The sequence below is a fragment of the Chiloscyllium plagiosum genome, unplaced genomic scaffold (assembly GCF_037043375.1).
Source record: "Chiloscyllium plagiosum isolate Xiang-an unplaced genomic scaffold, Cpla_swu_hap1 HiC_scaffold_6, whole genome shotgun sequence".
Lineage (NCBI taxonomy): Eukaryota > Metazoa > Chordata > Chondrichthyes > Orectolobiformes > Hemiscylliidae > Chiloscyllium > Chiloscyllium plagiosum.
In genome coordinates this window covers 89,036,099-89,053,799 of record NW_028270144.1, presented here as the reverse complement: position 1 = coordinate 89,053,799, position 17,701 = coordinate 89,036,099, and the positions used below count along the sequence as shown (strand labels likewise).

The window sequence follows — 17,701 nt, the reverse complement described above, 5'->3', positions numbered from 1 at the left end:
TGTACTAGTGAAATGTACATAGCAAAGTGCAATAAGCAGCAAATAATTAACTACAAGAAAGGTATTGTGGCTGGTGGAGATCTGAAATAAAAACCAAATGATACAAGTCCAGTGCTGCTCTTCATTAGAACTGCTGTAATGTCCATTAATAATTAATTAATCTGTTTTTGGTTTTTATTATTTGTGAGAAATATGTTGCCTTAGAATCTCAGAAATTCTAGCTCCTCTTCAAACAGTGGTTTGGGATGTTTATGATTATCTGAATGTTGGCACACAGCTTTAGTTTATTGTATTATTTTAAAGTTGGCATCTTGGCCAATGCAGCTCTTCCAACTGATAGTCTGGCTGTGTGTTCAATGATAGATTGAGGCATAAAACCACAAAGTGTCCTGAAAAGTGTACATATGAATTTTTTTTTCAAAATGCATGAAACAGTAGAGAAATGCAGATGAGAAGATGACCTGATTTTCTTGTTGTGAAATGTACGCATGCAGATTCAGTTGCACGTGATGGAACCTATTAGGATAAGAAGCCCCTGGTGAGAGTGCTTTTGAAGAAATTAAATAAGGTTGCTTCTGGCTAGATATAACAATGCAATGGGTTGGATCTGGTTTGTAGGCCTTGCATTGTGTACGAATGCTCCAGAAAAGTTTCTGTGGCCTCTCTTTGTTTCTGAGCAAGAAGATCTTTGTGTGTGTTTGCATTTGTTCAATACAGGACAAACCTAGAGGAAGGGATTGCCTTGACATTCAACTAATTAGCGTGGAAGCATACATCTGGCTTTCTAATTACTGCTCTCGGCTTGCCGAGACCCAAGCTGTTACCTTCATTAAATCATAGCGCAATCTTGTAAGGAATTTATACATGAATTCCCTGTAAGAATTGTATCTAAATTAGTATCTGGCTGGGCTCTTTTCATTCTTTATGGATACAAGCTGACAGAGATTGGCAAAACATGCTAATTGGTAAGGCCGAATCAAGAACAATAAGTCTGCCTAATATAACAAAAGGACAAATGTGTCATTCAACACCAAGCAGATTGTATAAGTAACTTGTGAATTACTATAATTATCATAGGCTGAAGGCAATAGCATAATTGACCCTGAACAGCAGGAGTGTATTGCTAAGTTAGTAAATACCCTAGGCCAATTAAAAGAGCAAGTAAAAGGTGATTTTTCATGAGCTTAAAGTTTTGTTTTAACCTTTTTGTTTTAACCAACATTGTAAAAGTCCTGAGGTTTTGTGCGTAAAGACAAATTTGTTCTTAACTGGGAAGAATTTTAGTGAATCTCTTGGGCCACGTCATGAGATAGTAGCAAAGCAAAGAAAACAGTATCAGGTTTAGTAGTTTGGCAAAAGGAAGACAAAAAGTGCTTCTGTGTGAGGATTTTGTCTGAAGATCATTTCCTGATCCAAGGAAGTGAACAAGAACTAAATACAGCTCATGTCTTCTTGAAAACAGTCTCCAATTTTTCTACACTGTTCTGAGATGTTAGGCTGTATTTAAAGTTACGCTTTCTTCCCTAAATAAATAGGAATTTAAAATTTTGTTATCAGGTTTTCTCCCCCTTTTTCTTTCAATAAGCCTCCAGATAGGTATCCTTTTTTGGAATTAAATTGAATTGAATTTGAATTAATTGTCCTGCATTAATGCTGCTTTGTGACTGTTGGAGGTTATGGCAGCTGCACAAGTTGCCTTGCAAATTTTCCCTTCCTCCAGGAAAGTGCCTTTACTACTTTTATGTATCTTACTAATAGGACACATTCCTCAATAACTCCATGTAATTTTGAAAAGTCTATGATTTAAAAACATGGGGCAGCATGGTGGCTCAGTAGTTAGCACTGCTGCCTCATAGTGCTGGGGACCCAGGTTCGATTCCCACTTTAGGCGACTGTGTGGAGTTTGCACATTCTTCCTGTGTCTGTCTGGGTTTTCTCCAGATACTTCAGTTTCCTCCCAAATTCAAAGATGTATAGGTAAGGTGAATTGGCTATGCTAAACTGCCATTAGTGTTCAGGGATGTATAGGTTAGGTGCATTATTTTGGTAAATGTAGAGTGGTAGGAGAATAGATCTGTATGGTTTACCTTTCGGGGGGGTCAGTGTGGACTTGTTGGGCCAAAGGGTCTGTTTCCACACTGTAGGGATTTTTTTTTAGATTACTTACAGTGTGGGAACAGGCCCTTCAGCCCAACAAGTCCACACCGACCCACCGAAGCGCAATCCACCCAGACCCATTCCCCTACATTTACCCCTTCACTTAACACTACGGGCAATTTAGTATGGTCAATTCACCTAATCTGCACATTTTTGGACTGTGGGAGGAAACCGGAGCACCGGAGGAAACCCACGCAGACACTGGGAGAATGTGCAAACTCCACACAGTCACCTGAGGCGGGAATTGAACCCGGGTCTCTGGTGCTGTGAGGCAGCAGTGCTAACCACTGTGCCACAGTGCTGCCCATTCTGGGGTTCTATTCTATGATTTTCCTTGTGTGTTTGTACATCTACCTGAATGCAGTTCTGTCTGGTCTACATTCTGATCCCATTTACAAACATCGAACAGAGTCACTGACACCATTGCTGTATGATTGAGCAGTACATCAAGTCACATGGGATGGATACGTATGTTAAATAGAAAAGAAAATACAATAATTATTTAATGAAGAACATTCCCAAAACTATACAACTTGGACTTTGATTTTTTTTTCTTTACATTGATTTTCCGGAGTCAGTTTCTAACATCTTTGTGAAACAAGGCATGGGGCAGGCTGTTCTTAAAGTTCATTGCAAGAAATAACTAGCTTTCATATTAAACAGAGTTTATACAGTCTCAAATAGATTCCTACTGTGTTGAAGATGAGAAATCCAGAAGCCTAATTTTTAAAAGGTTTGCACTGCCACTGAAACATGTTTCACAATAGCTCTTCAGTATTTTGAAACTGTGATGTTTTTTAGTCAGGAACTCCAGAGATTAAAATAAATCAATTTTTTTTTAAATTTACAATCAGTTATTTCTATTTTCAGCTTTTCTGCTTTTTTTCAAAGCAATGGTTTAAATTTTACAGCAGTCATTGCCTTAAAAGTGCAAATGTCAGATTAGTGTGGCAAAAGTTCAGCATCACATCTGAATTCGGTCCACTCTTAATATTATGTTACCATTATGTTATTCAGTCACTACCCCCGAGTGTGGTGGACAACAGGACACTGAGTAAATTTAAGGAGGAGAGAGACAGATTTTTAATTAGTAACAGGTTAAAGGATTATGGGGAGTGGTCGGGAAACTGGAGTTGAGGTCAAGATAAGATCAACCATGATTGTATTAAATGGCAGAGCAGCCTCAAAGGTCTGAATTTGCCTACTCCTGTTCCTTGTTGTTAATGCATATAGTTTCCATCAAGGGGTGTTAGGAAGTGAACAGGAAAGGCAAACTTATCTGTGTGCGTTTTTCTCCCTACTAGTAAACAACTGAGATAAATTGTAGCAGTGCTCTGATGATGTCAGTTTTGTTCCACTGACTATTCCACGTAGTAGATTCCAGCAATGAGGGGGCTGTATTTCCTTCATTGTTGTGCAAAAAATATTTAAGTCTGCTTTAGTCCACTGTTGTGAAATCAGCACAGTCTGGGGCTTGAATCATTGTGCCTCAATGTGAGATCAGGGAGCATATTTTTAATTGGACCTATGTTGCATATTCCATCTAATATTTTCTGATATTTACTTTATACTATGCTTTGCAAATTTGACTACACCAACTTCAGTTCAACAAAAGATCAACTGACATGTATAACACTCCTTAATCCCCGATCCACTGAGCTTATTTAATGTAATCAGATTCCAGTGTTGGCCAGCCCCTACTCCCTCCACAAATATTCTTACTTCCTTCCACAATGCATCACTTAGACTGATCTAGCATCTCTATCCAGCTGCTTTCCCGCTCTAAATGCTGATTAAATTTTTAAAAAGAGACATTGCAGTTAATATCTGCAGGCTTTTCAAGCAACAGATCCCAGTCCAATTAAATATTAAGATCAACTATTTGGTACACACATATACTTTTGTGGTGATGTTTATTGAGGAATAAGTTTTAGCTAAGAAAGCTTGAGAACTCCTTACTCTTTAAATAGGCCCACAGGATGTTTTACAAGTACGTGAATGAGCAGATGGGATTTCGTTTCAACATTTCTTATGTAAAATGGCATTGCTATCAGTGCACTTCTCCCTTAGTCATTGCATGCTACACTGAATCAACCTACATTAGTTATATATTCTTTCTTTCTGACTGAGACCAAAGTATGCTAAAAATGAGCTTAGGCTGGTAATGGCTACCAACTATGCATTATCAATACAGGTCAAGATATAAGTTATTCCCTTATACCCTCAAATGAGTATTGCACGCTCACATCAGATCAGGTTGAGTGATTCTACTGACATTGGTCAATGTCACATTCAAATGATGTATATCTGTGGACTGTTTGGCACCTTCAGAATATAAATCTAACTATATTATATCTAACTAAATTTTGATGTATGTGGGACAGAGTCTCTCTGGCACTCCTCTTAGTGTACAATTCAGTGGGGGCATCAACAAAAACCTGGGAAAGATTTTGTAACAACAACAAATTGCTTTTACTAGCATTCATGATAACCACTTGCAAAATGGTGATAATAGGAAGTTTAAGACAAAATATTTTATGTAGCAAATCCTTAAAATCAGCTTGAAGGCATATTCTATCACATCAGTTCAAAGGAAGGATCTAATGAAGACTATTTCAGGAGAGGCTATTCCATGATTGGTGTTTTATTTATTTGATGTCAAGTGATTTTTGGATCCAAGCTTCCTATATTCAGTGTAATTTAGGCTCGTCCTCTGATGATCCTAAAGCAGTTTCATTCAACAATTCCATGTCAGTAGATTCCAGCAATGCAAAGAGCTGTATTTCATTCATTGGTGTTCCCAGGTTGTGCAAAAACATTTAAATCTCCTTTAGCCCAATGCTGGCAGACAGGCATGATCCTAACAGGAGGAGAAAGTGAGGACTGCAGATGCTGGAGATCAGAGCTGAAAATGTGTTGCTGGAAAAGCGCAGCAGGTCAAACAGCATCCAAGGAACAGGAGAATCGACGTTTCAGGCATAAGCCCTTCTTCAGGAATGTGGAAAGTGTGTCCAGCAGGCTAAGATAAAAGGTAGGGAGGAGGGCATTTCCAACGCCCCTTCCCCAAGTCCCTCCTCCCTACCTTTTATCTTAGCCTGCTGGACACACTTTCCTCATTCCTGAAGAAGCGCTTATGCCCGAAACGTCGATTCTCCTGTTCCTTGGATGCTGCCTGACCTGCTGCGCTTTTCCAGCAACACATGATCCTAACAGGATACATCATTAGAGCATTGTGAAAATAAAACCTGCTCCTGACCAGACTGAAGATAGGAATTATTTGAGAACCATTCTTCTCTTTGCTGCTGCAGGAGCAAAATAAAAGACAAAGTACACTCCCATAAGTTTGATCCTTTCACATTTTAAGATAGACTAAAAATTATGTTTAGATTTTATTAAGGAATAAAATATTTTAATAATGTGGCACAATAAACCATTTACTTATTCTAAAATTTAATGCCTTTCACCCAGCTGAAAGTTATTTTGCCTCTCTTTCTGCCATTTGATTAAATTCATTAGTTGAATCTCAGTCACTTCAGCACCACTGTTTCCTCAAAGCATATTGCTATCAGTCGAAGTTTTAACAGGATCATTGTCTGCTGAGGGATACAATGGTACTGCAGATTGCTCTTTCGGTCTCAAACATGTCTAAGACAGACAGCTGTGCAATCCTATTGAAAGATATGTTGAAGGAGAATGTTTTGATTAACCAATTCCAAATCCCAATTTCCCACACTACATTTCCATACCTTTGGTTAGCATAATTAAATGTAGTGATTGAATAAAGAGTATTATCACTGTATTTTCTATTTTAGTATTCTTGTAAAATATTGTAGTAAACTCTAATTTTCTTTTGATTAACTGTTGGATATTTCATTTATTTTCTTGAATGAGTGTTTATACTTTTTTTCTGGACATTACAATCTGACTCATTAAAGAGTTTTCAGCATATCTGAATATTTTTCCAATAGCCAGCAATATATTTTAAAGCACATCTGTTAAAAGCAGTATCCTCTTTTCATTATAGTTGCTTCTGGTTGCTAACAGTGAGCATTAGAAAATAGTTCTTAGATTTTTTGGGTTCTAATGTACTGTGACAGTTTTTCTCATGTGATTAAGTGATCTAATCAGTAGTAGTGACTCATAACAAGATGGCCCAGATTACACCTCATGATTAGTGTATAACTTATTTTTCCTGGTTTTGCACTGTTAAAATTCTCATGAAAAATAGAACTGCAGTCAAATCTGTACAAAAAAGGATAATAATTATTGCTTAGAGTTTTATCTGAATTTTACCCCAGTGTTCATTATTGCATTCATAGCCTTTTAGAGGAATATTGAGTGAGAAAACAAGACAACTGCTTGTTAGAAAAGTGAATGTGCTATGAGACTAAATGTATTGTAAAGATTTCCAGTTTTTACTTGGGTTATCAACAAGAATCTAATGCGATTATGATACTTTATTTCATATAAGTCTGTTATTTTTGCTGTTTTCTTATGGTTACAGACAAGAAGAAATGCTTCACAGATAGAAACTGCAATTATGAAACCATTTCCTCAAGATATGTCCTTCAAACCACTAGAATATTAATTTAGCTTCCAGCTTTAGCAGTTACTCATATTCAGTTGCCTTCACCAGTGGAACAAATTTTCCCAACTTTTGGGCCAAGCTGCTGAATGGAGCAGTTGCAAAATGAACCCTTTTAAAAACACTGATACTGCACAAAAAAAAACCCTCTTGAATGAACTTGGGAGTTAAAGGCCAACAATTCAACAAAAAAGTAATAGTTTGGGCCATTGTGTACTCATGGTCAGAAGACAAAAGCAAAGTAGGAAAATGTAACAGAAACAGGATGGACTTAAGGTGAAGGCTTTTTTTTGTACTGGTGCCAGGTTATGCTGAAGAGGCATGAAACAGCTGCTTTCTCTGCGGTCTGAGACCTACTAGTCAGAGCACAGTTCCTGTCCAGGGTTTCCAGCTGAAGTCACTTGAGACACAGATACTGCCGATTGCATGTTTACTCATCTGTGAGAATGCTGACAGCAGGCGTTTGTAAATTCCCACAGTTGGCCAGCTATAGACATAGAACAGATGCCTGGATTATTTGGACTGATTCTGTAAGGCTTTTACTGCCTGTGGATCTAATTCATTCTTTGTTATGGACTGAACTTTCTGAAATTCAGTTTAGTTAGGAGTCACATATTCTGTAGGTTTCATTGGAATAACGTTTCTTAATTAAACTCTCCTCAAACTGAATATTGCCTGATTTTTTTGTCCCAAAATCAAATTAGTGATTTAAATTATGGAATATTGGATAGTAACAGCAGGGGATTGATGAGGAGAAATGTTCTAAAGCCACCAAAAAACTGTCAAGCACACAACTGCTGTGTAACTGACCCATGTATTGCATGCTTGAAAACATTATTTGACTTTCACATAATGCTTTTCATAAGAGAATCAAACTTGCATTTATGTAAAACTTTTCACAATCTTAGTTGTCATGAAGTTTTTTTTAGGTGAAAGAAAGTGAAACAATTTTGATTGTTGTCACTGATTTAAAATTGCATCTGTTGCAATGATGCCATCTTCCACAGGGCTGCTTGCTTTTCCTTAATCAAGGAATGTTTTCCCCTATTCTCCCAATCCATGGTTAATCAGGTCTGACTCATTTCTCACATACCTGGCCTTACTCCCTTTATATTTTGCTCTGGGCATCCTTACAATCTGTTCCACTTGATTTCTGAAGAAGAGTCACTAGACTTGAAGTGTTAACTCTGATTTCTCTCTACAGATACTGCCAGACCTGTTGACTTTTTCCAGCAATTCCTGTTTTAGTTGTGTTTGTCCTTCATTTGGTTCCCCTGCAACCCACCACAGACTTAGCCTAGCAATTACATGCTTTAGTGCTCAGTCAGTACTGGAGCTCTTGAGCCACTCTTGGTGATGGACATTGAAGTGCTCTTCCCCCTCCCCCACCAATTCAAACTTCATTCTGTGCCCTTGCCACCCTCTGTGCTTCTTCCAAGTAGTATTAAACATGGAGGAATACTGATTTATCAGCTGAGACAGTACAGTAGGGAGTAATTGCAGGAGGTTTCCTACTTTGTTTGACCTGATGCCATGAGACTTCATGGAGTCCAAGATAATTGTTAATGAGCCTCCAGAGCAGCTGCTTCCCAACTGTATACCACTGTTATGCCATTACTGTTGGCTGTTTTGTCAACTGGATGATGTACTGCACATAGTATCTGGGAAATGATCTGTAAGATAAGAATCCATGGGTACGACTGTCAGGTTGTGTTTGGCTGATCTGAGGGATAGCTGTCTCAATTTTCACACACAAGCCCCCAGATGATAGTAAGGGGCTTCTTTCAAGGTCATCAAGCTGGGTTTGCCATTGTTATTTCCTGTGTCTTGTTCAATTCCCTGCGGTTCATCAGTTTTAATCATTCATTAAGACCTTGCTGTGATTTGATACAATGGAGAGGCTTGCTAGGCAATGTCAATGGGCCTGGAGTCACATTTAGGTCAGATCAAGTAATGACTGTAAATTTCCTTCCCTGTTGAAACAGGTGAGTTTTTATGGCAATCAACAGTGGTTATATGGCTGTCATTAGTCTTTAATTGTAGATTTTTATTGAATTCAGATTTCGCCATCTACCATGATGGGATTTAAACCCATGTTCCTACAGCATTAGCCATTGTCTCCGAATCCTTAGCCTGGTGACATTACCACTACATCACTGTATTTGGCTAAAATGTGCCACCGCTTTATTGTGTGGTAGTCCATATATTTTCAAAGGTAGCCATGATGTGGAGGTCCCGGTGTTGGACTGGGGTGGCCACCTGACGAAGCGGCTGTGCTCCAAAAGCTTGAGTGATTTCAAATAGACCTGTTAGACTATAACCTGATGTCATGTGACTTCTAGCTTCATATGTTTTCAAAGGCCTTAGTCTTCTAAGTCTTGAGTATGATGCAACATAAATCAGATCTGTTGCACTGTTATCATTCAAGTGTTTAACACTTTAAAACTGCCTAATTAGCTGTCAAGGCAACTGCCCATCAGTCGTGTACAATAGTTAAAGGTGTTTCATAACTAAATTAGAATGTGTTGTCTTGCACCCAGTTTTGATGATATAAAAGTAATGGAGTCTTTTTAGTCCGATTTAGTGGTTGCCAGAATGACTGTACACATCAGCCCTCACCTTGTGATTCGCTCCACTAACCTCCAAATTGCTGCCAATCTCTTCTCTTGCAATGGATGATGATTATTTTGCCCTTTATTTTCTCTTTTGCAGGCTGGTGTGATGGTAAAATGTGCGACATTCTGGCTTGGTTTGTTCGTTGTGCCCATTGCGTGCCTGCTAAAAGATGTAGTTTGGAGAGCGTAAGTATTATTGAACTGCAAAATCTTGAATTTACGTAGCCTTTTTATGACAGTAAATTGTTTCAAGATATTTCATAGGACTGCTAATAAACAAAATGTGACATTTTTGAATGAGACATTAAACAATGTTTTGTCTATTGCATTGGGTACATGTAAAGGAAAATGGCAAATTGGAGGATAGCAGCAGAAATCTCCCTGTGCCGTGTCCAATATTTATCCCTCAACCAGCACCATGTACAGAATGATCTTGTCATTCATCTCATTACTATTTGCGGGATCAAATTGTGCATAATTTGGCTGTCACATTTTTACACATTATAGCATTGACTACCTTTAAAATTACTGACTACAAAGTCTGTAAAGCATTGTAGGGGTATTCTAAGATAATCCATAATGCTATGTAAAAAACAAACATTTTATAAGTCTCTTTTTCTCTTTCATTTTCTCTCTCCTGATGTGTAAAACTGGCTTCGCTATCCATGATCAGATATGACTGAACCATATCATTGTGTTCTTAGACCATATTAAAACCTTAAGACAAAGAGGCAGTATAGGTCATTCAGCTCATTGAATCTTCTCTGCCATTCAATGAGATTATGGTTGATCTAATAATCCTCAGCTCCACTTTCTTGCCTTTTCCCTATAACGTTGATTCGTTTACTGATTAAAAATTTGTCTATCTATCTCATGCTTCAATACATTTAGCAATCCTACCTCCACAGTCCTCTGTGGTAAAGAATTCCACAGATTCACTACCTTCTGAAAGAAGAAATTCCTCCTCCTCTCTCTCTCTCTCTCTCAAATGTGCAATCCCTTATTCTACATTTCTGCCCTCTTGTTATAGACTGTCTCACAAGGTAAAACAAATGTCCTTATTTACTCCGTCAACTCCTCTAAGAATCTTGTATGTTTCTATAAGGGCACCTCTCACTTTTCTATATTCCAATGAATACAGATCAAATATATTCAACTTCCTGTATGGAGACAGTTTCTCCATACCTGGTATCAGCATAATGAAGTTTCTCTGAACTGTCTGCAATGCTACTGTATCTTTCCTTAGATAAGGGACCCAAAATTGTTCACAGTGTTTCTGCTATAATCTGACTGGTACTTTGTATATTTTTAGCAAAGCCTCTCTACTTTTATTCTCCATTCCCTTTGAAATTAAGGCCAACATTCCCTAATACCCACTGAATTTGGATGCTAACTTTTTGTGATTCATAGATGAGGACTCCAAAATCTCTCTGCTTTCTGCCGTTCTTTGCCATTTAAATAATATTCAGCTCCTCTGTTCCTCCTGCAAAAATGCTTAACCTCACTTTTCCTCATTATATCCCATCTGCCAAGTTTTTGCCCAAGTTTAACCTGTTTATTTTTTTGCCAAAGCCACTTGATATTTTTGGATTCTTCTGTCCATTCTCTACACACGTTTTTATGCTATATGAGGTCTCCATATGCTGATTTGTCATGCTTCATATCAAATAGAGTTTTGGGGGAGATTTAGCAGGTTATACAGCTGGTTGCCCTTCCAACTGTGAACCCTCCTATTTATCCTGGCTTGGGACTGGCACCAGTGCATGTTGGCTAGCCTCCAACATTAGCTCGGTTTAGCTGAATCCCTGAGATAATCTTTGAAAACCAAGCTAAATTATTTATTTTTTCTACTAACAACAACCTCATTGGATATCCTGCTGAACTGCCTTCTTTCACTGCTGCAGTCCATTTGGTATAGGGATACCTACAATGCGCTTAAGGATGGAGTTCTAGGATTTTGATCCACTGATGGTGAAGGAACAGAGATACAGTTACAAGTCAGAATGGTATATGGCTTGGAGGGGAACTTGCAAGTGGTTGCGTTCTAATCTATCTGCTGTCCTTTGCCTTTATAGAGATCACCAACTTAGAAATTTCTGTCTGAGAAGCCTTGATCCATGATAAGGTGTTGCAGTCTATCTTGTAGCTAGTACACACTACTGCCTTTGCATGTCAGAGGTGGAGGGAGTGCATGTTTAATATGATATAAGGTGGTAATGAAGTGGACTGCTTTGTCCTGGGTGGTGTTGAGCTTCTTGATTCATGTTGAAGTTGCATTCATCTGGAAAAATAGAGATTTTGTCATCACACACCTGACTTGTGCTTTGAGGAGTGTGGAGGTGAGTTACTTGCTCCAGAATTCTTAGATTATGACCTGTTCTTATAACCAGAAGATTTAATATGGCTATTTCAGTTCACTTTCTGGCCAATGGTCTTTGGTCCTCAGTCTTGCTCCCTAACCTTGCTTTACAGGTCCTTGACCTTGATCCCTGGTCTTGGCCTCCAATTGGCATGGCTCTTGGTCTCACTCCACTATCCCTTGGCATTGGTGCCCATTCCCATCACCACTTTTCCTGGTCTTGCTGACTGCTGCCACTCACCCCTGCATTGCAGGCTCATTCTCTCTCATGCTCACTATGAAACTATTAGCATGAGCACAGGAGAGAATCTGCCTTTCCTTGAAGGAGCTGGTCCTTACCATTCCTTTCTATTTATTTAGGAGTTGAGTTTTCTTGGATTGGTTACACCAGTGAATGAATTTTTCCAGGCAATTTTTAGATTTTGGAGCCCACCTTCACTTGTGTATTTGGAACACTACCTCCAGCCCCCAATGTGGCTCAGTGTGAGAGTAGCACATGGACATTTAGTACAATCAATGAACTATTCCAATTGAGCTAAACAAGTCTTCCCTCAGCTTTTCATATGTCTTCTGTTTTCTGCCTGTTTTTTGAAATACTGAACTGCTTAAAAACTCTGTTCACCAGAGGCTGGCATTCTTACCGGAAAACTTTGCTGGAAGAGGTTCAGGAACTGGAAGCTCGATCTCAAGATCCATCAAAAGCGGTACTACGTGGTATCAGTACGAAGAGGTAGGATGAGAATAATGGTCATGATACAGACACTTCTACATAAAAGGTTTAGTATAGAAATTAAGCAAGCTTTGCTTAATTCTCCTGTTGTGGCTTGAGGATATCTATTTTTAGGTGGTTGAAAAACGGAAAATGTTAGAAATTCTCATCAAGTCAGACAGTGTCTATAGAGAGAGAAAAACAGGCATTACCGTTGTGGTCATTGACATTTCAACAGATTTAGCTTTCTTGGGCACTGATGTTTTTGGAAAAGTTGGGACTTTCTAGTCCATGAAGTAAATTCTCTTCATTCTTTACTCTGTCCATCCACTCACTTTAAAATGTACGAAAATATTTAAGAGCAGAGCGAAGAGAGGAGTAATTAAATTTTATGCCTGCATACACACTTAATTTGGGCCATTAGTTTTGCCTGCTGTATTGAAGTTGTCAAACCGGTCGCATTGTGTTTTACCTCCATTCCATCAAAATATATCCCCTGCAGTGATTTTTTTTAAAAAAGACACTGCTGTCCGCCAAATTGTAGCATTTACTCTGAGAATGGAATCATGGATTCTTTTCTTCTTGCTTTAGTCAGAAGTTTATTTCCCTACTCTTTTAAGTTACATTCTTACATCCATGCTATTTCATTGCTCTGTTCAAACTTGTTTGCAGTAAACTTCAGGAATTACAATTACATTGATGTGTGCCTCTCTAAATGTATATGTTTCTGTCTCTATCTGTGCTTGTGTGGATGTATAATTTAAAATAGCATCTCTGCATTTTGCATAACCTTGATAGAAATCATAAATAATACAATTCAAACTGTATTCCACAGTATTGCATCTATGTTCATTCAGTGCAGGTCAGGATACGGTTTCAAACCTGCGCTGTCCAATTGTGTACCATCTGCAGAATTCTTGGCTAGCAACTCTTTACAAATCAGAGAGGCAATCTTCCTCCTGCACCTTTTAGCTAAAGTGAAAGAATAGTTAAGAGGAAAGTAAGCATAAAATGAAATATGCCTTCAAAACTATATTAACAATTGTTTGAAAAGAATGTATGAATGGTTTAGTCAAGAGTAGTGCATTTAAGGCCTAGATTATGAGGAGAAATAATTTTCCCAGAGAGGATTGGAAGTCTTTGGAAAGCTCCTCCTCAAAAGGGTCCTTATATATTTTTATGGCACAGTCACGTAGATTTTTGTTAAGTGAGGGATAAAAAGATTATAGAGATAGGCGGGATTGTGGAGCAGTCAGATCAACCATGATCTTATTAAATGTTGGAGCAAAGGAACTCAAAGAGTTCCTGCTTCTAATTCTTCTTCTTCCTTCAGTTTGGATTCTCTGAACAGTGTAACAACAAGGATTCCAGCTTTCTAGTTCATAAGTTTTGAATCTCATCATCCTTATTTTTTGTTGAAATTAGTAATGCTAGCACCTGTTTTAGATCCGTGACATCTCTTTGCTAAAATATTTGAATAATTCTTCTGTAAATACCAGGATATTTATCTGAAGGATCAGTGAGACCAAGTTTGGCATGCAGGTATGACTGGCATCATAACACTGCACCAGCAGGTTATGGGGACTGTCTATATTGCATTGCATATCATGGTTTGGTATGTGTTTCTTTTCATTGTTTCAGTTCCATTATGTATGTCAGTGTCACAACTACATAAGATGGAATGATCTCATTCCTTAAATAATCTTAACTATTTGACAAATGACTGACTTGTCATTTTAATTTACCCAAATCTCTCAAAATGAGAAAGGTTTTCGAAAGTTGAGTTTTTGAAACAAAATCGTTAGTGAATCTGTGGTGTTTCCAGTTCCACGATTATTGAGCAAGTTTAGATAGTGAATCTATTTAATGGTCTTGTGAATTTATTTAGGTTTGCACCAGAGCTCTTGGGATAAGCTAAATCAAGTGTAGCTGCAGAAGAATGCCTTGAAAATGTATAAAGAAAGTGACTATGCTAATGATAAGATTGGGACTCAATTGAGTTCCATCAGATTTTTATTTTACATAAAATTGATTGCTTAACATGATTTAATTCAGTCACCATGGGAACAATCACTAACCAGAGAAAATGAGGACTGCAGATACTGGAGATCAGACTCGAGAGTGTGGTATTGGAAAAGCACAGCAGGTCGGGCAGCATCGAAGGAGCATGCAGATTCGATGTTTCGGGCATAGATCCTTCAGGAATACTGAAGGGCTTATGCCCGGAACATCATTCTCCTGCTCCTCGGATGCTGCCTGACCTGCCGGGGTTTTTGCAACTCCACACTCTCGACAACAATCACTAACCAACCAACTAATACTGACAGCACACACTTGTAACAAACCATTGTAACTAAGTACATAGATCACAAAGGTTCAAGAGTCGTAGATCAGATTTAAAAGGAAATAGTCAAGATCTGCAAAAGTTCCAATTGTTGCAACAATTCCATGAAAGATCTAAAATGGTTGTTATTGAGATGTCTTAATTAGTTTGACCCTTGTTAGGACCAGCAAAGGCAAGAATACAGTCTTTTTATTTTATGACTACTACTAATTTTATTGCTTATAAAATGAAATTAGCAATACATGCTAAAATAGTTGATTATTCAGTGAAATGTGCTCGCAAAGAATCTCCGTACTATTGTACTGTGGTGAAATTTGAATTTTTAAATGTTCAAATGGCTGGATTCAAAAGATTTGCTGAATTCAAGTATTTGATTTTCTACTGTATTATTTACAAGTTTAAAGTGAGGTAGAATTTGCTGTGCTTTGTTAGCTTTGATTGTAGTTCATGTCCCACTAGACAGAATTAAAGATGCAACAGGCAAGACTTTGCTGATAGATGTTGGCATTTTTTGTTGAGGTGATAAATTAAGCTTTGCCTAACTGTTATTCTTAATTTAATGATCATAGCCAATTCATAGTTTCTTATTGAATGGGAACTTTATGAATGAAACCCCTGAAGTTCTGTTTCAATTTATTGTTGGTGTTGAAGCTCCTGAAAGTTGTAAGCGCTATTTTGTTAAAACATGTTCTAAAGTTTAATATGTAAAACATAAACAAAGGATTAATTCAAGCCTGTTCAAAATTCAGTTGCAGTCAGGTTCTTCCTGGGTCAGCTTTAATCCTCTAACCTATTTATGTTCAGTTCCTTAGAGAATCCCTTGTTGATGTACGAATTCTGCAAGTTATTTGAAAATTGGATCAGTGAACATTCTTTTATTTGCAATTGGGACCTTAGTTGTTTCAAAATAGAATTAACTATAGTTTTAACATACTGATGAAGTGAACTATAATCTTAATTGTTCATTAGCCATGTTTGATGTGCTTATCAGCTCCATTAGGAATGTGGAAGCAGCAGTAGCCATTCAGTCACTCAAACCTGCTTGCTATTCTAAGTTATAACTGATTATCTAACTAACTGTCATTTTCCTATGCTATCTTCATGTTTCCTAATGTCATTAAGTGGCAGAGTGGTTAGTGTTGCTGCCTCACAGCTTCAGGGACCCGGGTACAACTCCAGCCTTGGGTGGCTGCCTGTGTGGATTTTCCACATCCTCCCTGAGTCCCGTGTGAGTTTCTCCAGTTTGCTCCGACGGTCCAAAGATGTGCAGGTTAGTTTGATTGGCCATGCTAAATTACCCCAAAGTATCCAAGGATCCAGAATTGGTGGATTAGTAGTAAATATGGGGTTAGAGGCATAGGGTGACTCTGGATGGGAAGCTCTTTTGAGGGTTGGTGTAGACCCAATGGGCCAACTGGCCTCCATCTACACTGTAGGAATTCAATAAGTATCTAGAAATCTGTTGATGCCGGTCTTGGACATAATCAATGATAACACTTATACACCTCTCCAGAATAGAGAATTCAGAAGATTCAGAATCCTTTGAGTGAAGAAATTTCTCCTCATCTCCATCCTAAAAAGCTTGGAGGTGCCGGTTGGACTGTGGTAGACAAAGTTAAAAATTACACAACAGCAGGTTATAGTCCAACAGATTCACCTGGAAGTACTAGCTTTCAGAGTGCCTCTTCTGATGAAGGAGCGGCGTTCCAAAAGCTAGTGGTTCCAACTTTCTAATGTTTATCTAGAATGGAGGAATAGTAGTGTTCTCCAGGCTCCATAAAACAAGCCTGATCCATGAATCACCTTTTCCTAACCCAGACGCACACACAGTCCCAATCAACATCTCAGACATCTCTTAACTCTTTCTCTATGAGCTTTCCCATATCTGCAGGTGTTCCATACCTAAACACTGCCTGGCAATGCTAAGGAGGCCCAGCCATACACACAGTAGTAGAATCACCAGTGCATTAGTAACATAGGGAACATGGAAACAGGAGTAAGCCACTCAGTTCCTAGAGCCTGTTCCACCATTCAGTTGAGGTTGTGGCTGAACTGTGGCCTAACTTCGTATATGGCCCATATCCCATTATATATATTTGCTTAGCAAAAATTTATCTATCTCAGAGTTAAAATTAACAACTGATCCAACATCAACTGCCAAACATCTATCACCCTTTGTGTATCAAAGTACTTCAAAGCTGTGGAGGCCAAGTCATTGTGTGTATTAAATCAAAGATGGATAGGTTATTGATTGGTAAGAGGATCAAAGGTTACGGGGAGAAGGCAGGAGAGTGGGGTTGAGAAACATATCAGCCATGAGTGAATGGCAGAGCAGACTCGATGGGCTAAATGGCATTATTTTATGGTCTAACACCTCTCCTGAACAGACTGGCCCTAATTCTCAGACTGTGTACCCTAGTCCTAGAATCCCCGGATAATTGAAATAGTTTATCTTTATCTACCCTGTCTTTTCCCATTAATATCTTAAAAACTTCAATCAGATCACCCATCAACCTTCAAAATTTTGGAGAAAACGGGTGCAATTTGTATAATCTCTCTTCATAACTTAACCCCAGTTATCATTCTTGTAACCAACATTGTACACACTCCAAGGCCAATATATCCTTCCTAAGCCTGTGGGCTACATACTTCGTCCCAAATTAGACTAAGCTGCTGACTTTAATCATGATGAACAGGGGTCAGACAGCCAACACAAAACTTTGTTCATAGATGTTAGAATTTTTAATTGAGGTGAGAAATTAAGCTTTGCCTAACTGTTGTCTTTAATCATAACCAATTCATAGTTTCTTATTGAATGGGAACTTTATGAATGAAATCCCTAGAGTTCTGGTTCTTTATCATTTATTGTTGGTGTTGAAGCTCCTGAACATTGTAAGTGCTATTTTGTTAAAATGTATTCTAAAGTTTCATG

General features: G+C 38.2%; 1 protein-coding gene across 4 annotated transcripts in view; it reads left to right on the top strand.

Annotated features, from left to right (window-relative positions):
• Positions 1–17,701, top strand: part of atp8a2 (ATPase phospholipid transporting 8A2) — a 573,039-nt gene that overhangs the window by 521,111 nt on the left and 34,227 nt on the right. For all 4 annotated transcript variants that reach the window (XM_087988186.1, XM_043691978.2, XM_043691979.2 and 1 more), the window contains 2 exons: positions 9,455–9,543; positions 12,342–12,446. In XM_087988186.1, coding sequence (XP_087844312.1) covers positions 9,455–9,543; positions 12,342–12,446 — 194 coding nt within the window. The remainder of the gene's footprint in view (positions 1–9,454; positions 9,544–12,341; positions 12,447–17,701) is intronic.